Source organism: Lemur catta, unplaced genomic scaffold (genome assembly GCF_020740605.2).
Source record: "Lemur catta isolate mLemCat1 unplaced genomic scaffold, mLemCat1.pri scaffold_140_ctg1, whole genome shotgun sequence".
In the NCBI taxonomy this organism is placed as follows: Eukaryota; Metazoa; Chordata; class Mammalia; order Primates; family Lemuridae; genus Lemur; species Lemur catta.
In genome coordinates this window covers 97481-118969 of record NW_025423765.1, presented here as the reverse complement: position 1 = coordinate 118969, position 21489 = coordinate 97481, and the positions used below count along the sequence as shown (strand labels likewise).

Sequence of the window (21489 nt, the reverse complement as noted above, 5' to 3'; positions counted from 1 at the left end):
ACAAAAATTGGGTCCTTCTTGTCATATCTAACTAAAACAGAATTGAGAAACCAGAGGGAAAGCACTCAGGGTACAAAAATCACTCCGACAATGTAATTTTCTGGAATCCTGACTACTGAAAGTACTAATTGTAACCTGAAACCAGTTTTATCTACAGCTCCTGATTTAACCTGCTGTAACTCTAGGACTGATGTTCTCAGCACCATCCCTCACCAGCCAGGGCTGGCCGGCTCCCCAAACCCATACAAGTGCCAACAAACCTGCTTAAAGAGCTACACATAACATTTCTTCTTTCTATAGCACCTTAGCCTTTGTTCCTCAGACGTACCAAAGACCACCCGGTCTGCATGTGGGCCTCAAATTACACTTCTTTTCTTCTAGATAAAACATTAAATTCAGAGATTTGTCTCTACATTTGTATTTTGACTTTGACAAACGTATAAAGCACTCAGGTTTTCAATATGACATATGTTATTAGCTGTAGATTTTTCACAGGTGCCCTCAGCAGTTCCAGAAAATTCCCTTCTATTCCTGGTTTTCCGGGTGTGTGTGGTTATTATGAACAGGCATTGAACTTATCAAAAGCTCATCTGTCTCAATCAAAATAATTTTTTGTACTTTATTCTATTATTATGATGTATTGCATTGTTTGTAGTTGTTAAACCATACTTGCGTTTGTCAGATAAAAATTTGGTGAATGCGTCCAATCATGTTTATATGTTGTTGCATTGAGTTTGCTACTATACTTGAGAATATGTGTCTGTATTTTTAAGAGATAATGGTCTATACATTTCTGTCCATGTGATGCTTTTGTCTGGCTTTGTTATTTGGGTAACAATGGCTTCATAGAATAAATTTGTTTTCCCTTTTAGTATTTAACTTACTTAAATTGACAAATAAAATTGAACATATTCACGTGTACAATATAATGTTTTGAAATACGTTACAATGTGAAATCGCTAAATCAAGCTAATTAACATATGCATTACACCTCACATGCTTATCATGTTTTGGTGTGAGAACACTTAAAGCTACATAGGGCGAAACACCTGTTACTCGGCCTCCTTCAGCCCTGGTTTGACCGCGTCTCCCGTCACTCATGGCCGGAGGGGTGGGGCCTAGAGCCTTATCCAATCCGGCGTGCCGACGTGAGAGCTGTCCAATCAGATGCGCAGCCGGGAAGAAGGAGGCGGCTTCCGGGATCTGGCGCGGCCTTTGTCTCTTCCGCCGGGCTCGGAGCAGCGTCCGCGCTCCGCTGTCGCTCCTGCAGGGGGCCCAGGTGTCTCTGCCGCAGCCCGTGTCACCCGTGACCTGCAGGTACTGGGGGTCCCTAGGGAGGACGCGGGGACGCCCCGGAAGCTGGGACGGGGCGAGTGTGCGGTCGGCGCTCCGAGGGGGCGGGGGCCGGGCGGGCGGCCGGAAGCGGCTGTGGGGACGCGGCCTCCCGGCTTCGCCTCCGGAGTCCGGGACCGAGGTCGGGCCGAGGCGCGCCGGGGCGTTCGGTCCCCTCGGTCCGCGGGGCGGGGCCGGGCCGGGCGGGCAGCGGGGCCCTGGGCGTCCTGGCCCGGCCCGGCGTGTCCTGCGGCCCCAGCCCGAGCGGCTCCGGGCGGCCGCGCGTCTCCCCAGGTTGTGCGGGGACGACGGGAGGGTCCTCCGGGGACGGCGGCGACGCTGTGCGGGGCTGGTGCGGGAGAGGAGGCGTAGTCCGTGAGGGCCTCGTCCCTCCTCCGTCCTGTTAACAGTTAAACTGGGGAAGCGTGGAAACTTAGAATCGTTTATTTAAGCAAACAGTAATTGGTGAATCTGCACGTCCCCAACCGTGGTTTGAGGTCTTGGGGCCACTGGAGGGGCTTGAAGGAAAGACTTATGAGGCGGACGAGGAAGCAAACCAAATTAAACAATTTATTGGGTACGGTTATAGCGGGTTTATTTGGACTATCCACGTGGTTGTTTTCGGGTTTTGTAATCAGAGTTTTAGGGCATTTTGTAGTTGTTTGCCTAAGTTTTTTTCCTTTTAAGTTGTATTTACAGGAGATGCGTTTGAGTCAGAATTAGGTTTCCATAGGTAGGAACCAGAGCAGTATGGCCCCTTCAGTTTAATTGCTCCTTATTTAATTATCTTAAAATTCCCTAAAGGGACTGCTTTTCCCTGCATTTTCCAAATATATGGGAAGCAGGGTCTCAAATCCAAGACTCAAATCCAGTTTGCCCAGCCTAACTGTTCTAACAGGGCCTGTTGGAAATCCCAAATTTCCGGTTCCTTCCCCACATTCCTAAATGCCTGCTACCCCTCCCCAACTCATAACATTATCAACTATTTGTCCTATATTTATTTTTCAAGCAGACAAAATATTTTAATTATTTTTTCACAGGGCTGTGAGTGGCTTTTTTAAAATATTTGTTTTCTGTTTCTAAACATTTCACAGGACCGTAAAGCAGAGAATAAATTACCTGACACTCCCCTGTAAAAATTGTATGTGCTCCTCATCCTTTTATCTTCCCTGGGCTCACACACCTTACCAGATTATCTTTAGGTTGAGGTCCCCTTTGAAAACTTTACAGGGTGACGTGTCCTCAGCCATCCTTGTGTCTTTTCCTGGTCCTGGTTTCACAACTGTCTGGGGATGACCCAAGATACCCACAGTGACCGTGTCTCCTGGAACATGTGGTGCATGTCAGCTCTGTGTCAGTTTCTCCCAGAGGACAGTCTGAGGAGTGGGGCTGTTTCCTCTAGGGAGAACAGCTGTATTCCCTGGTGCTGATAGGAGTCTACCGTTGTACCCTTCATCTGAAAAGCTAACCCACTGGGACATTAAGGTTTTCTTTCCTAAATCTGAGCTTCCATTTTTTTGGAGACACATTGGTGCTTAGCCAGTAAAGTGCTGGTATTGGGAGGAAAGGGCAGAAATGATTCCTGCCCTCTGGGTTCTTTTAGACTTTTGAAGGGAGGGAAAACTGTACCAAAAGACAAGGAAAACATGCTCAAGTCAGGCAGTGCAAAAATCTGCAAAGACATTTGCACTTCCGGCACACAGGCACAGCACAGTGTCCCCTGGGATGGTGGTCACTGAGTCCTTCGATGAGCAGGATGAGGGTGGGAGGATTTCCAGAGTGATCAGATGGTCTGACTTGACACTGGAGTCACACGTATCTGTGCTGCACTCACCATCACCTTTCTCTGAATACGTCACCTTGAAAAGATTTATTCATTAATTATAAACTGTGTTTTATCAGTAGAGCCTGAAAGATAATAAAATATTTCCAAAGAGGGGCAAGAACAAGGTGGCTTTCAGGGAAAAAAAAATCTAGTCGTATATCCCATTTGTTAAAAAATTCTTTTTTATGTTATTTCTTCCCCAGAGTCAGTGGTGTAAGGTTCTGAGTTCAGTTCAATTTTGGGGTATTTCAAACAGAATCCCAGAGCTTAGCTTTGGGAATGCTACCAGGGAAAAGAAATATCTTTTATTCTGTACAGTTTTTATTTCATCAGTGGCAGAGAAGAAAAATGAAAAAGCTGGGCCGAAAGTCTAGATTCTGCTAGGAATTATGGGACGCTTAGTGCCTGACCCCCAGGGTGTTAGGAGGGTGAACTCACACAGTGAACGTGAGGTCCCAGCACGCCGCAGGCAGCATACTTGGGAGCACTCAGGGCGTGGTCAGTCAGCATCGCCTTAATGCACGTGTCCATGCAGTTTTCCAGATGGCTTCCTCAGATAGAGCTGCCTTCTGCAGCCTCCGTAAACCTGAAAGGGCCAGCAGAGAATGTTTCAGGACGGTGGGTGGTGGTCTTCATTTGGACCAGAATTATTTATGTTGTGATGGAAGTGTTGGGTGTAAGGAACTTGGTGCTGTGCCTGCTGTCTCTAGCTGGCGGAGACTGTTCACATATCTGAGGAAGCAACATTAGCATTAACAGGAGACTTGTGAATAAAGCCCAATCCATGGACCACCTCCACACCTGCTGAATCACATTGCTTAAAGTGGGACCTGGAATAACAGTTGATTTATGTGTCCACTGAAGCTTGAGACGTGATGCTCAGCTAAGTAGCACAGCCCAGGCTTTCAGCTCTACTCCATGGCCAGGTTGAAGGAACACGGTCACCTGTGCCCACCCTGCAGATTCTATTCGTCAGGGTGGGAGCATCCATGTGGTTTTAATTACCTGCCTCATGTGATTCTGAGGTGAGGCCAGGGTCAAGCATGTGGGCTCCCAGATCAGTTCATGAGAGTTGAGTCCAGCCTTTTTTCCAAAGTCGAGGTCACAGGACCGGCGCTGCTTGGGTTTGCTTGGGGGGAAACCAGTGTGGCCCGTATTCCCGCTGCTGCAGCAGAAATTGCCGGTGTCTGTGGCAGGGGAGGGCACCTGAGGGCAGGGAAGGAGAAATGCACATTTTGGTATTTATGTGGGAGCTCGGTGTCCCCGATTCTCTACTGTGACAAAGGGCAGGTGAATGTCGTATTTTCTGCGCTTCAGGGTCCTTCCGCCTGCGGGTGTGGTGGTAGCAGATGGAGGGGTCGCGCTGAGGCCTTGACATGCACATTCTCAAGATGCAGCTGTGACCTGTGCAGATGACCTCAGCTGAGAGGGCGCCTTAGAGAGGCCGGAGGAAGAGGAAGAAATGGCTGGTTCTCAGGTAAGTTCTCCCAGGTCAGGGGCTGTGTCCACTTTCACTGCTAGAATGTCCTGTATTTGGGATTTGCAAACCTTTGCTTCTCTGCTTCTGGTGGTTCTGCCGAACAAGATTGTCTCAACTACTTAGTTTCCATTCTTCTTCAGATACTCAAGGGCTCCTTAAAATCCTCCTCCCCTGCATAGCAGAGCCTTCTCTGCCTTCTCTCCATGCAGGCTGTTCACATAGCCTGCACAGTTCCCACCGTGAGTTTGTGGCCTGCAGGACTGAGCATGCTCCCTTTCTGACAGAGCAGCACGGGAAGATGTGGATACCGGAGAATCCTCTGGGGCACGGGGCTGGGTCCTCAGCTGTCAGTGGGGGGACCTGTCCTGTGAGGTCGCATGTGGATGCCCCGTCATCCTTATGCCAAACAGGATTTTAAAAGGCACATTCAAAGAGGATGGTATAAATTGCCCCAGATAACTCAGAAATTTCTGGAAAACAGTTTAATTGGAAGAGTTGTGCTCTGTAGGATGCTGCGGGACTATTTAAATAAAATAAACCATTAGCGATTACAGAACATGGGAAATATATATGTGGTTTGAACTTGGCATAAAACTGATATTATTTATGATTGGATTCACAGTATAGGTATTTATTGGTGGCCAGTAATGTCACAGCAGTGATGTGGTGTCCTGTGCACATCAGCACCTGACACAAACTTACGGTCTTAACAGTTGGTGTGAAGTTTACTTACTCGGTTAAAGCGGTCTCTGACAGACTCCTCTACTGTAGTGATGATTTTCTAAATTGTCAGTAAGTATCATGGGGAGTTTTACTCAGGGAGGTACATAAATCATCACATTTCATCTGGCAGTTCTCCTTTTTCTTGGTTTTGCTTTTTGGCTTATAGCTTGCTTTGGAGAATGAAGGCTCTCATCTTTGTGTACTGGTCAGGTGAACCAGGATAAAACCCAGGTTCTACTACTTGCTGTATGTTTGACAAGATATTTTCTATGGGCTGGAAGAGTTGGAATTACTGGTGAGTGTGTGAGAAATGCAGAAACTCAGGCCCCACTCCAGATCTCCTGAATCAGAATCTGCACTTCAGTACGATCTCCAGTTCACAGCCGTGCACATTGAAATTTCAGTCATGCCTTTCTAACTCACCTTGACTTTTCCACATGAGAAACATATACAGCTTATTGTATATGATGTGTATATGTATACAGCACTCAAAAATGTATATGCCTCTGTGGATGCCCTTAATTTATATGAATACTTTATCATGCACAAAAGTACAGTATCTGCATGTTTTGTGGATCTCTTTGCTGCCCTCTGTCCCCAGAGTAGAGAATGCATTAGAGGATGTTACTGTGTTAATTGCTGGGTAATTCCAGTCACTCACGTAAGTCAAAGCCACTTCTCTTCCCTCTCTCGTTTCACCTTTAGTGAAATTAAGAGCGTTGGCCATGGCTGTTTGGTAAATACGTTTTTCCCCCTAGGGATTGTTGACATTCAGGGACGTGGCCATAAAATTCTCTGTGGAGGAGTGGGCGTGCCTGGACCCTGCTCAGCAGAATTTGCATCGGGATGTGATGTTAGAGAACTACGCAAACCTGGTCTCTGTGGGTGAGGATGACTTCCTTTAGGAGTCTTAATGCACCCTAAGGGTTTTATTTTCTTATGGAATGTTGTATGGGAATTTCTGCTTTGCATGAATGACTTTCAGAACAAGAACTGCTTTCAAGGAACACTTTGGGGCTTGCTGGTGTAGAAAGGAGAATCTTCAAGTTGTTTTATCTTGATATGAACCTTCCCTTTCGTGAGCTGGCCTGTATACTTCACTCCAGATGGGTGACAAGTCTAAAAATTTGGTAGCATAAAACATTGTTGTCCAGACCTTAAAATTCAATTTTGACCACCAGTGTTTCATTTAAATACTAGATAGTGGAACTAAGAACTCACAAAGTTTTAAATAATTTCTAAATATCCTCCTGGTTCTGTGAAGAAACAGTATTTGGAGTTTAATTTTCCAGAACCTCTACAATGTTCTTTCTTCTCTACTAAGCACAGTACGAGGTTGGTAATTGGAGAATCCTGGCACGAGTCACGTTGCCTCTTTCTAATGACACAGGTCTTGCTGCCTCTGAGCTGGACCTGATTTCCTGTCTGGAGCACAGGCAAGAGCCCGGGCCTGTGAGGAGACATGAGGCAGGAGCCACACACCCAGGTAGGTGGGAGTGAATGCGGCAGATGACACAGGTGAGAGGGCCAAAGTTCAGGGAAGAAGCCAGACCTTAAAATGTAGTTTGGGAATCTCTGCTCGAATGGAGATGGTTTCTGAGAAGCCTGGGTTTCTTTCTCTGGCTGTCACCTAGGGGCATCTTCTGCCCCATGCTCTTGCATTCTCTAGGGACCCTACTTCCCTTCAGTGACCTTCCCTCAGGGTTACAGTGAGAGCCGAAGTCCTCTTCGTGGCTTATGAGAAACTGCATGATCTGCGTCCTCTTCCATTGCTTTTGGGGACATGGGAATATCTGCATAGTTTTGAGGAACTCCATTTGGAAGTATTTTTTACCTTCCCTTATTGCATGGTGTCTGAAATGTGTGTGAGTAGTGGTGTTATTGATATTTGCTTCAGAAATCCCAGGAGCACCAGCGACAGACGCTCATTTTCTGTTTTGTATTTTCCTGTCATGTGGAGGTTTCCATTGCTATGTTGTCGGAATTCATACCCAGTAATTTCATTAAAATACTAAGAATCTTCCTAAATATAAAAATGATATTTTAACTTCAAATTTTTATAGTATGGTATAAACTGAGATTAATAATTTAAACTATATTTCCATTTTCCTGAACTGTAATGCATCTAAGTGTATCCACTCCTTCCTAGATTTCTTAAATGTACTGTGTCATTAGGCATCATAGAATGTGATTCCCACTTTGAACTTTTTTTTTTTTTTTTTTTTTTTTTTGAGACAGAGTCTTGCTTTGTTGCCCGGGCTAGAGTGAGTGCTGTGGCATCAGCCTAGCTCACAGCAACCTCAAACTCCTAGGCTTAAGCGATCCTACTGCCTCAGCCTCCCGAGTAGCTGGGATTACAGGCATGCGCCACCATGCCCGGCTAATTTTTTTCTACATATATGTATTTTAGTTGGCCAGACAATTTCTTTCTATTTTTAGTAGAGACGGGGGTCTCGCTCTTGCTCAGGCTGGTCTCGAACTCCTGTCCTCGAGCGATCCACCCGCCTCAGCCTCCCAGAGTGCTAGGATTACAGGCGTGAGCCACCGCGCCCGGGCCATTAGTGTCTTTTAAATGCTTATTTATTACAGCTTTCTCCTTAGAGCTTTTCATTAATGATTGTAATGCATTTTCTGTAAAATTTTACTGCTGCACACTGCATGCCAAGGATTCAAGATTCCTATTCCCCAGGAGTCCACAGTCATTGTAGTTATTTAGAAAAATGTTTTCTAAATTCATAACAATATTGCATGCAGAATTTTATTCATAAATATTCCTTTATTCTTCCTTTGCATTATCATATTACTGGGTTTTTTGGGCGGGGGGTCATTTCCTTGGCATCAGTTTATTGTGTTTTTGGTTTTACCTGTTTATTATAATTTTTGAAGAAAGATTTACAACTTTGTTTATATACTTTTATGTCAATGTGGAGCTTAATTAAAATATGAATCAGGCATAGTTCTATCAACTAAATTTTATGTGTGTGTGTCTGTTTGTCTCTATAGATATGACTCTAACTTTGTTCATGGATTTTCTTGTATATTTCTTCTTCTGGCTTGTTGTCAACAGTCTGTTTTATCTTGCCTCGGTGAGTAGTCATGGCAATAGTCTTAATTTCTCTGTGTTTACTGATGAACCTCCATTTTCTTCATGTGAGAGAAATACTTTTGTGCTTTGAAGCTAATTTTTGGAAAGCTTTTTAACTTTGTATCTCTTTTAGTTATCCATTTAAAAAGTTAATTGTGGTAAAAATGTAAAATTTACCATGTTAAATTTTTAAGTGTAAAGATCAGTAGTGTTAATTATATTCACATTGTTACTCACAAGACCTCTAGAACTTTTATATCCTGCAGAACTAAAACTTGGTGCCCATTGAAGAACTGCCCATTTTACCCTCTTTCCAGGCCTTGAAAAACACCATTCTACTTTGTTTTTATGATTTTGGCTGTTGAAGATATCTCATACATTATCTGTCATTTCGGTACTGGCTTATTCAGTTGACATAATATTCTCAAAGTTTCTCCTCACTGTAGCCTGTGGTGAGATTGTTTTCTTCCAAGTCTGAGTGATATTGCATTGTATGCAGGTGCCACATTTTCTTTAACTGGTCATGAGTCGAGGGACATCTGTGTTGCTTCCACCTTTTACTTTTGTACCCGGGTATACAGATATCAATTCCAGCTCCTACGTTGTATACTTTGGATACCTACTCAAAGTGGGATTGTGGGATCGGATGATAATTTCATTTCGAATGTTTTGAGGAACCCCCATGCCGTGTTTCATAGTGGCTGCTCATTCTTCCCCACGAGCATACCAATCTCTCCACATTCCCAATAGCTTTGTTAGTCTTTGGTTATTTTTTTGTGGCCACTTTAATAGTTGTGAAGTAATATCTTACTGTGGTTTTTATTTGTATTTTTCTAAAGGCTATTAATTTTGAGCATCGTTTCAAATCCTTGTTACCCATTTTTATCTCTTCTTTAGAGAAATATCAGTCCAATCCTTTGTCTATTTTTTATCAAGTTATTCACTTTCTGTTGTTTTGAGCATTAAGATATTTTATATATTCCAGATATTAACACTTATCAAATACGTGATTTGAAAATATTGTCACCAATATCTTATGTAGTATTTTCACTCCACAAAATGTTTTCTTTCATGTGCAGAAGTTCTGGAGTTTGATGTCCCTTTTTTATGTCATATCCAAGAAAATGTGCAAAGATTAATATCATGATCTTTCCTCTATATTTTCCTTCAACAGGTTTGTAGCTATATTTCTCATGTTTAAGTATTTAAGCCGTTTTAGATATGTTTTGTATATGATGCATGGGTAAGGTTCGACTTTTTCCATGTAGACGTGTAGTTTTTACACCGTTTGTTGAAAGGCTCTCCTTTCCCATGGTGTGGCCATGGCAATCTTGTGAAAGATGATTTGATTGTATACACAGGGTTTTCTGTTGGGCTCTCTATTCTTTTCCATCATCTGTGCATCTGTCTTTGAGCCAGGACCCCATTGTTTTTATTTCTGTAGCTTTGTTTTGAAATCAGAAAGGGTAGTTCCTCTTTTTGTAAAGAGGATTTGGCTATTCACAGTCTCTACAATTTCTTTTAGGAAGTTTTTTGTATTTCTGTCAAAGTACCATTGAGATTTTTTTTATTTGAGGACCATGAGCCACAGTTGTATTCGTTCATTTCTGGCATCCGAAGTTGTCTTTGATGACATCCTTGGGCTGAGACTCTTTGCCAGAATCCCTAACTACTACACGACTACGACCAAGCACTGTACAGGGTTTTCTCTGTCTGTCTGTGTTACACAGGCCTACCCATTCCCCCGCTTTCTTGTTGTCATCAGTGTTAGTTGGGTGGATTTGGTGTTCAGCACGAAGGTCCTCTACAAACTTGACATACGTAGGTTCCGGGTAGTTGGATACAAGCACACAAAGGTGGGTGTGGCCCTCGTCTGAGGCGTTGGCAGATTTGTGAATGTCACATGCAGGCAAGGCCATCGTGGGTGAGGGTGGCCTCCAGCAGCCCTGTGTGCAGTTCTAGTGTCCACTCCACCTCCAGCAGCCATGCCTTGCTCAGCCGTGCCCACGGGTTACGGGAGCAGCCGAATCTTGACTGCACCTGAGCCTCCACCACCGCAGCACTGTGCGGCAGCGGGGAAAGAGCACCGTTGAGATTTTTATAGAGATTCCCTTGAATTGGTTCAACACCGTGTGTTATGCTGACATCTTAACAATATTAAGTCATTGGACTCTTGGGAAAGAATTTGTTCAAAGTTTCAAAGTGGCTTTAACCTTCACATATTTTTGGATTTGCCAGTTTCTCTTTTGTTTTGATTTCTAGTTTCATTTGTTCAGAAAAGAAAAATTGTATGATTTGTCTTCTTAAATTTGATGACTTGTTATGAGTCCAAAGAGAATGTGCCATATATGAGTAGTATATTGTATATGCCACTGCTTTTGACTGTAGTTCTGTGTATTTCTATTCCGTTTGATTGGCCTATAAAATTGTTCAAATTTCCTGTTTCTTATTGGTCTTCTATCTGACTTTCCTATTCATTATTGGAAGTGGGGCTTGAAGTTTCCTACAATTATTGTGTTGCTGTGTATTACTTGTACTTCTGTCCATATTTGCTTTGTATATTTGGGAACTCTGTGTGTGTGTCTATGTGTTATAGATTGCTGGTAAATGGATCAGCTGTACCCTTACATAATATTAACCTTTGCCTTTGCAACAGTTTTTTGACCTAAAAGTGCATTTTATCTAATTATGGCCACCTGACCCTGTTGTGGTTATTATTTGCATGGAATAAATTTTATCCTTTTATTTTCAGCCTATTTTACTCCTTACAGCTAAAGTGAATCTTTTTTAGGCAGCATGTTATATTGTCTTCTTTGTTGTTAATCTATACAGCCATTTTATTTCTTGTCATTAGGGAGTATAATTCATTTCTATTTAAAGTAATTACTGAAGGAAATGAAGTTACTATCAACATTTTGTGAATTGTTTTCTGTTTCTTGTAGCTATATTTTCCCCCATTTCCACTCAGAGTGCCTTAATTTTTGTCCTTTTGATTTTGTAGTGGCAAGCTTTGATTCCTTTCCCATTTCCTTTGGCTTGCTTATTTTTTTGTTTTTGTTTTTACTTTCTTTTTATTCTTTTCCCAGCATCAGAAGATAAGCCATGACTTTTTACTTACTTTCTATGGCATTTTCTTTGTGATCACCTTGAGAAATGGAATTTATATCATACATCTTAAAGTTATAGCAATATACTTTAATTTCATAAAACTTCACTTCCACTGAATACAAAAACTATACCTCTTTACATTCCCTTCCTTCATTATGAATGTCGCAAATTGTAATTTTTTGTATTGTGCATCTATTAACAGAATTTTCCACTATAAAAAAATTCTATAGTAAAATTTTAAAAGTTTCGTATACCATCATTATGATAGTGGAGAACTCTATATCTGTGTATAGATTTACCTTTAGCAGAGAACTTTATAATTTTGTGTGATTTTATTATGGTGTTTAGCATCATTTCATTTTTCAACATAATGGACTCAATTTAGCATTTCTTGCAGGGCCGTTCCACTGACTCTCATCAGATATATTTTCTTCCACTCTTTGGGTTGTTTTTTTTTTTTTTCACATTGTTCCTTGTTTCCTGTACCGTGCAGAAACTTTAGTTTTATGTATTCCCATTTGCTTTTGCTTTTGTTTTCTTGTTTTGTAGCATGTGCTTTTTTGGTTTTGTATCCAAAACGTCATTGATGAGGCTTGTGTGAAAGAGTTTGTTCCCTATGCTTTCTCTGAGAAGTTATACAGTTTTTGGTCTGACATTTGATATTAATCCCTTTTCAGTTAATTTTTTTTGTCTTCTATTTCATTTTACATGTGGATAGGTACTATTTAACATCATTTATTGAATACTTTCCCCTTTTTGTATCTTGGTGCCCTTTTCAAAAATTAGTTGACTGTATGCACATGGGTTTATTTCTGCTTTCTCTTTTCTGTTTCATTGGTTTGTGTGTCTGTTTGTATGTCAGTACCACACTCTTGATTAGCATAGCTTTGTAATAGTTTCCTTCAGAAGTGTGATACTTGCATCTTTGTTCTTCTTTCTCAAAATTGTGTTGTCTGTTTGGGGTCATTTGTGGTTCCACAGAAATTTTAGAATGTTTTTCTATTTCTGTGAAAAATGCCATTGAAATTTTAATGGGAATTGCATTGGATCTGTAGCTTTGTGTACTATGAACATTTTATCAATATTATTTTTTCCAATCAATGAACAAGGGGTATTTTTCCATTTATTTGTTTATTTACTTTTATCAATATGTTACAGATTTTGCTAACAGATCTTTCACCTGTTTGTTAAATTGACATTAGAATTTTAAACTTTTTTATGCTTTTGTAAATGGGACTGTTTACTTTTTTCTGTTTATTTTAGTGTATAGAAATGCAACTGATTGTTGCATGTTGATTTTGTGATCTGCAACTTGATGGATTTATTCTAAATAGTTTTTGGTATAGTCTTTAGGGTTTTATATTTATGAGAGAAGATTACCTCATGTCCCAGCAGAGAGAATTTTACTTACTCATTTCTGATTTGAATGCCCTTTTTTTCCCCTAACCTAACTACTGCGTCTCAGCCTTCTAGTACTATGCTGAATAAAAGTGGTGAGATTGGGCTTCCTTGTCTTGTTCCTGATGCTAGAGGAAAAACTTACAGTGTTTCACTGTTGAGTATAATGGTATCCAAGGGCTTCTTATACATGGCGTTTATTATGTTCAGGTACATACATTTGAATGTATATTATTTTGAGTTTTTATTATGAAAGTATGTTTAATATGGTCAAATGTTTTTAATAAAACTTTTAAGATGATTATATTATTGTTATTTTTTATTCTGTTTTTATGGTATATCATTTTTATTGATTTGTGTATGTTGAAACATCCTTGCATCCCAGAGATAAATCCCATTTGATCATGGTGTGTGATTCTTTGAATTTGATTTCTCATATTTTCTTGAGACCTTTTGCTTGTGTCTTCATCAGGGATACTGGCTTGTAGGTTTTGTTTGTTTGTTTAGTGTCCTTATCTGGCTTTAGTATGAGGGTATTGATAGCCTTGTAAAATGAGTTTGGTAGTGTTTCCTCCCTTTAATTTTTTGGAAGTGATTGAGAAGTATTGACATTAATTCTTCAAATGCTTATAAAATTCACTGAGGGACTCACTCGGCCTTGAAATTTGTTCTTTGAGGGATTTTTATTTATTCTCTCAATTGCCTTTCTCATTGGTCTGTTTAGTATTTTTGTTTCTTCATAATTTAATCTTGGTGGGCTTGTTTCTAGGAATTTATTCTTTTTTTTTTTTTTTTTTTTTTGAGACAGAGTGTCACTTTGTTGCCCGGGCTATAGTAAGTGCCGTGGCGTCAGCCTAGCTCACAGCAACCTCAGACTCCTGGGCTTAAGCGATCCTACTGCCTCAGCCTCCCGAGTAGCTGGGACTACAGGCATGCGCCACCATGCCTGGCTAATTTTTTCTATATATATTTTTAGTTGGCCAGATAATTTATTTCTATTTTTTTAGTAGAGACGAGGTCTCACTCAGGCTGGTCTCGAACTCCTGACCTCGAGTGATCCACCCGCCTTGGCCTCCCAGAGGGCTAGGATTACAGGCGTGAGCCACCGCGCCTGGCCATGTTTCTAGGAATTTATTCTAATATATCCAATTTGTTTTCATATAATGGTTAGTCTTTTAATATATATTTTTGAATTCTGTGGCATTAGTTATAATATCTTCTCTTTCATTTATAATATTTTGAATCTTCTTTTTTTTCCCTTGGTTAATCTAGCCAGAAGTTTGTCAATTTTGTTTTCTTTTAAAAACTCAACAGTCTTTTTGACCTTTTCCATTGGCTCTCTAGTCTCTATTTAATTTTTTTGCTCTAACCTTTATTTCCTTCATTATACTACCATTGGGATTATTTTGTTCTTATTTAGGTTCCTTGGGGTTTAAAGTTAAGATATTTATTTAAAATCTTTATTTTTATGTTAATGTAAGAATTTATCAGTATAAACTTCTGTCTTAGAGCTACTTTGTTGCATCCCAGAAGTTCTGGTTTGTTGTCTTCCCAATTTCATGTGTCTCAAGGTACCTTTTATTTCCCTCTTGGTTTCTTCTGTGACCCTTTAGTTGTTCAGGAACACATTTATTATCCACGTATTTGTGAGTTTTCCAGTTTTACTCCTGATATTGATTTCCAGTTTTATACCATTGTGATAAGAAAAAAAACTTGATATAATTTTTATCTTTTTTTTTTTTTTTTTTTTTTTGAGACAGAGTCTCACTGTGTTGCCCGGGCTAGAGTGAGTGCCGTGGCATCAGCCTAGCTCACAGCAACCTCAAACTCCTGGGCTTAAGCGATCCTCCTGCCTCAGCCTCCCGAGTAGCTGGGACTACAGCCATGCGCCACCATGCCCGGCTAATTTTTTCTATATATATTTTTTAGTTGGCCAGATAATCTCTTTCTATTTTTAGTGGAGACGGAGTCTTGCTCTTGCTCAGGCTGATCTCGAACTCCTGAACTTGAGCGATCCTCCCGCCTCAGCCTCCCAGAGTGGTAGGATTACAGGTGTGAGCCACCATGCCCAGCCACATTCCATCATTTTAACTTGAAAAATTCCCTTTACCAGTTCTTGTAAGACTGGTCTACTGGTGATGAATTACCTCCATGGGCAGTCTTCATTAGGTTTCTCTTTATGTATTTTGAGCCTTATGAAATTGGATTTCAATACTCGTTTCTAGATTTGGAGAGTATAAGGATATTATATCTTTAAATAATCACTTTTTTCTTTTTCTCTTCTGCTTCTGAAAATCCTAAAGTGCATATATTTGCTTTATTATACATTGTAAAGCCCATATGCTTTCTTTACCTTTGCATTTTTTTTCTTTTAATTGGCTACTTTCAAATGAACTGTCTTTGAGTTTGCTGAATTCTTTTCTCCATGATTTAGTATCCTTTTAAGGCTTTCAATTACATTTTTTAGTTCTACGTTGGTGTACCTCACCCTGAGGGTTTGTTTTTTAGTGGTATTCATGCCTATATTAATATTCTCATTTTGTTCATGCATTTTTACAGAAAACTTTTTTGTTATAGTTCAGTGTTCTTTTCTATCTGATATTTTATTTATTTATTTTTATTTTTATTTTTAATTTATTTATTTATTTATTTTTTGAGACAGAGTCTCACTTTGTTGCCCAGGCTAGAGTGAGTGCCGTGGCATCAGCCTAGCTCACAGCAACCTCAAACTCCTGGGCTTAAGCGATCCTCCTGCCTCAGCCTCCTGAGTAGCTGGGACTATGGGCATGCGCCACCATGCCCAGCTAATTTTTTTCTATATATATTTTTAGTTAGCCAGATAATTTCTTTCTATTTTTAGTAGAGACGGGATCTCACTCAGGCTGGTGTCGAACTCCTGACCTCGAGCTATCCACCCGCCTCGGCCTCCCAGAGGGCTAGGATTACAGGCGTGAGCCACTGCGCCTGGCCTATTTTTATTTTTTAAAGGCTGGTTAAGTGAAGCAGTAGGAGTGGAGAAGGAACAAAGGAATCTGTAACTGTTTCTGATCAATTAGTTGTAAACATCACACACTCGGGCCAATCAGGCTATCTGAGATTTCAAAAAGATGATTACCTTAAATTCTTTGTTAGCCAGTTCTCCATTATTTTGCAGATGATTACCACAGATTCATTAGTTTTCTTTGGTGGTGATCAGGTTTGCCCGATGGTTTATGATTTGTGTATTCCTGTGTTTGTGTCCCTGACTATGAAGGAGCACTCCCCTCTTTCAGTCATTATCGACTAGTTTGAGAAGTTAAATATCTTGCCATATTTCATCCATGGGCTGATGATATTTTCACGGAGATTCCAGTCAGTTGAGTTTGGAGCCAGGTCCCATGACTGCTACTGGGACTGTAGCGGATTCGTGGTTGGCAGAGCACTCAGTTATCAGGGCATCGTACACTCATGCATCCTGTCTATTCCCTGGGGAGACTGAGCTTTCTTCGAGATCTTGCTCAGTAGGACTGGCGCTGAGACGAGGAACTGCAGTGGTTTCTGCAGATCAGGGGCTTCTACAATAGGTGTGGCAAGTTTGTCTCAATGACAGGCTTCTGAGAGTGCTGTCACCCAGGTCTCTGGATGGGCAGGACTGACCCCTGATCCCAGCTGAGGGGGCTGTGACTGATTCACGGGGCTGCTGCAGCTGGGACCTCAGTCTTCGGTTCTGTCTCTTGGTCCATGGCGTGTCTCCCTGCAGGTGTTGGCGTGGGCAGGGCTGCTTCCAGACCTTGGCTGACAGGGACTGGAACTGAGTTCCAGGGATTCTTAGATCCACAGTGAGACTTGCGTTAGCAGGCCTGCCTTCATGGACGCAGACGGATGCGCTTCCAGACTGCTCCCAGGTTAGCCAGCCTGCTCCTGGGCTGTGACTACCTGCAGCTGGAGGCAGCCGGGTTCCAGTGTTGCTTCAAGATCCACATTCAGGGCTCGGTGTGGTGGCTCACGCCTGTGATCCTAGCACTCTGGAAGGCTAAAGCGGAGGATTGCTTGAGATCGGCAGTTTGAGACCAGCCTGAGCAAGAACGAGACCCTGACTGTCCTAAACACAGAAAAAATGTGTCGGGCGTGGTGGCATGTACCTGTAGTCCCAGCTCCTGGGGAGGCTGAGGCAGGATGATGGCTTGAGGCCAGGAGTTGGAGGTTGCTGTGAGCCAGGCTGACGCCACGACACTCTCGCCCGGGCAACAGAGTGAGACTCTGTCTCAAGAAAAAAAAAAGATCCACATTCAGATCAGATTTGGTGGTGCTACATACAGGTCACAGATGGATGTTTCTCCCTGAAGATCCCAGTGCGGGCGGGAGTTCTTTTCCCCCGACCATTAATGAGAGGTGAAGAAAGTGGGTTTGGGGCTGAGTCAGGGGCCACAGACAAGACCAAGGGCATCAGGCCTCACCTGAGACACAGGTGGCTCTGAATCTTCCTGGGTATCTTGGCAGATGGTGCTAATGGCGAGACCAAGGGAAAGCGGACCGTAACTAGGTCCCCAGTGAGATGTTGCTACCTTTTGTTCTGTAGCTGGGACTGTGATTAGGCAGCCTGTCACATGGGTGAGGACCTGCCCTCTCACAGCGGCCTTACTGCTTGGTTTTGAGCTGCCCTAGGGCACCACAAGCTCAGTTCTGGATCCCGAAGCTCCCACAAAAGCAGTTTCATCTGGGCACGGCTGCTGCATTGCGCTGTAGGGTACAAATGGGGGGGAGGTCCTGTTCTGTCATCTTGGTGACGTCCTCTCCTGTGAGTTTCACTTTTGTAAATGTTGCATGTCAGTTTGTCTGGGACTTTTAGATTCAAAAGTTCTGAAGCAAAATGCTCACATTTACATGTAATATAAGAATTGAATTAGATTATGAGCAGACACCACATGTGTTAAAATGTTGGAAAGTTTAAGTTTACTGGAAGGAATAAGGAATCATGGAAATTTATATATCTCTTTTCTCAGCCTATATCTAAATGATGGTATAATTTAATCCAAAATGTTTGTTTTATGGCAGTAATTACATGACATTTTATAATGTTTATGTTGTTCCTTTATTTGGAAACATAAAACTTTGCTTAGCTACTAAGGACTGTATTATAGCCATTGTATGTTGTATAAAAGTAGTACCAATACACTCAACAACATAAGAAAGTTTCATTCACTTAAATTTTCTCAGTATGGCCTTTTATTAATGATTATAATGCATTTTATGGGAAATTTTACTACCATACCTTAAATAGCATTGATTCAATATGCCTGTTTTCAGGAGACTCAACCTGTCTTTTCCATTCCCTTTAACACTCCATACTAAAGGAAGCAGTAACCAGTCTTTAGGTAGCCCCAGAAAACCTGAGAGCTTTGGACACATGTTCCATTCTTTTCTTTGTTTTCTGAGAGAGAAACAAGGTCTGGGAAGATTTTTTTCCTGATTCCATTCTGCTGTGGTGCAGAAAGGTAACAGACTTAATTTCATTCTTTCTTAATTTCATTCTTCTTGGCTTTGTGCTCACTGTGGGGGTACTGCAAATTGTACTTTTTTTTTTTTTTAAGCATGTTTTGTTAAGTTGGTGTATCAATGGAGAAACAAAGGCCTGAAGTTTTTGATTCAGTCATCATGCTGATGTCTTCAGCTTGGAATACTTTTCTATATGTTATTTGTAAAGTATATAGTAATCGGAATTTTAAATTTTTTTGGTATATTTCAGATATATTTTCTCATTTCACCCAAGTCCTGTGGACAAAGAAGTGCATAGAAGCTCCATTCCAGAAAGTGATACTGGGAAGGTTTGTGAGTTGTGGTCTTGAAAATTTACACGTACGGAAAGACTGGGAAAGCGCAGATGAGTGTGAAGGGCAGAATGGATGTTATGATGGACAGAACAAGTGTAGAACAACCACCCATAATGAAAATATCAGTGATACTATAGGTCAAGAGCATAAAACATTTTGGAAAAAAGCTTCATTTATATCAGATACTTCTGCTGAACCATATGTTTCTCTAAGTAAATATCAGCATCAATTTTTGGAGCATAACTTTTATCAGAAAGAAAATTTGGAAATTCTAGACTGTGGTGTGATGAATGTTCCAAATAATAATTTGGACCAATTAAAATACAGAATTGGATTAAATGTTCAGTCAAACATTTCTGAAGATGTGATATCTAAAAATGAAGGTGAGATTTCTAAATATGATCGATTTGATAGGTCATTTGTTAAAAGTTTATTATTTTTCCACCAAAACATAATACCTTCTTCTACCAAAATCTCCAACAGTAATCACTATGGGAAAGTCTTCACTTGTTCATCTAATCAATATCATGGAATAGATAATTTGGGAAAATATCACACTTACAATAAAACTTTGATGCCCTTTAGCCAGGGTTCTACCCTAAATAATGACCAAGATATTTACATTGCAGACAGAAATAATCACTGCCGTAACTCTGAGAAAACCTCTAATGAAGTGTATAGTTCTAGAAAATATCCGAAAATGCATGTTCAAGAGAACGATTACAAATGTAACAAATGTAAGAAAGTCTTTTTTCAATACTCAAAGCTTATTGTTCATCAGTGTATCCATATTCAAGAGAAGCCTTACAAATACAATAAAGGTTTAGAAGCTTATACCCAGCCTTCAAAACATACTCAGCATCTTGGAATCCATTTTGGAGGAAATTCATACAGATTCAGTAAATGTGAGAAAGTCTTGAGTCGATCATCAAATCAAAGGGAACATAACATAATCCATGCTGAAGAGAAACTCTACAAATGTAAAGAATGTGGCAAATCTTCTAATCATATTTCACATCTTGTTAAACATCAGAGAATTCATACTGGAGAAAAATTTTACAAATGTGGTACTTGTAGCAAATCTTTTACTCGATCCTCAAGTCTTATTGTGCATCAGAGAATTCACACTGGAAAGAAACCCTGCAAATGTAAAGAATGTGGCAAAGTCTTTAACTGTAGTTCACGTCTTACTCAGCACCAGAGAATTCATAATGGAGAAAAATTTCACAAATGTAAAACAAGTAGCAGATCCTTTAGTCATTCCTCAAATCTTGTTGTGCATCAGAAAATTCATTCTGGAGAGAAACCCTACAAATGTAAAAAATGTGGCTTGTCCTTTATCTGGCCTTCAATACTTAGACAACATCACAAAATTCATACTGGAGAGAAACCCTACAAATGTAAGGAATGTGGGAAAGCCTTTAAGTATAGGTCCCTTCTTACAAAGCACTACAGAATTCATACTGGAGAAAAAGTTTACAAATGCAGTACGTGTAGCAAATCTTTTACTCATTCCTCAAGTCTTATTGTGCACCGGAGAATTCATACTGGAAAAAAATTTTACAAATGTAATACATGTAACAAATGTTTTACTTATTCCTCAAGTCTTATTGTACACCAGAGAATTCATACTGGAGAGAAACCATATGAATGTAAGGAATGTGGTAAAGCCTTTAAAACCAGTTCACAACTTACTCAGCACCAGAGAATTCATACCAGAGAAAAATTTTACAAATGCACAACATGTAGTAAATCCTTTATTCGTTCTTCACATCTTATTGTTCATCAGACAATTCATACTGGAGAGAGACCCTACAAATGTAAAGAATGTGACAAATCCTTTAAGTATAGTTCACATCTTACAAAGCACCAGAGAATTCACACTGGAGAGAAATTTTATAAATGTAATAAATGTAGCAAATCTTTTATTCATTCCTCAAGTCTTACTCAACATCACAGAATTCACACTGGAGAGAAACCATACAAATGTGATGAATGTGGAAAAGCCTTTCAAAATAGTTCACATCTTATTCGACATCAGAGAATTCATACTGGGGAGAAACCCTACAAATGTAAAGACTGTGGGAAAACCTTTACCTGTAGATCATACCTTACTCGACATCAAGGAATTCATACTGGAGAGAAACCCTACAAATGTAAAGAATGTGGCAAGGCCTTTAACTGTAGGTCATACCTTACTCGGCATCAGAGAATTCATAGTAGAAAGACTCTATAGATATAGCAAATAAGAAAATAATATCCAAAATACATAACGTAGAAATTACCAAAAATATGACAGAAAAGGAAACCTTACGGATAAAATAAATGGAAGCATTTAATTAAAATGCAAATTTCATTCTATTGGGGGATTCCCAGAATAAAAAAACTAAAGCACAAACACTTTGAAATTTTATACCAAAACAGAATATCTATTATGGAGAATAATCCAAATTCAAAGCAATTATATGATTTTTTCATATGGTTCAAAGGAGCAAGAACGGCCGGGCGTGGTGGCTGACGCCTGTAATCCTAGCACTCTGGGAGGCCGAGGTGGGTGGATCGCTCACCATCAGGAGTTCGAGACCAGCCTGAGCAAGAGCGAGACCCCCGTCTCTACTAAAAAAATAGAAAGAAATTATCTGGACAACTAAAAATATATATAGAAAAAATGAGCCGGGCATGGTGGCGCATGCCTGTAGTCCCAGCTACTCGGGAGGCTGAGGCAGTA

At 40.6% G+C, this 21489-nt stretch overlaps 1 protein-coding gene across 1 annotated transcript; it reads left to right on the top strand.

Annotated features, from left to right (window-relative positions):
* Nucleotides 1–1213: 1213 nt before the first annotated feature.
* Nucleotides 1214–20997, top strand: LOC123629349 (zinc finger protein 267-like). The gene is made up of 6 exons (XM_045539113.1): nt 1214–1317; nt 4475–4634; nt 6119–6245; nt 6751–6846; nt 18677–20077; nt 20768–20997. The coding sequence occupies exons 2-6, from the start codon at nt 4620–4622 to the stop codon at nt 20995–20997; spliced, it is 1869 nt and encodes a 622-aa protein (XP_045395069.1). The 5' UTR covers nt 1214–1317; nt 4475–4619.
* Nucleotides 20998–21489: the final 492 nt, after the last annotated feature.

What these genes read in the sequence shown, in the direction of transcription:
- LOC123629349 (XM_045539113.1), top strand. An exon ending in GGCAGGAGCCACACACCCAG is followed by an intron (nt 6,847 to 18,676) that starts GTAGGTGGGAGT and finishes GGTATATTTCAG; the next exon opens with ATATATTTTCTCATTTCACC. An exon ending in TGGAGAGAAACCCTACAAAT is followed by an intron (nt 20,078 to 20,767) that starts GTAAAAAATGTG and finishes AATGTGGAAAAG; the next exon opens with CCTTTCAAAATAGTTCACAT.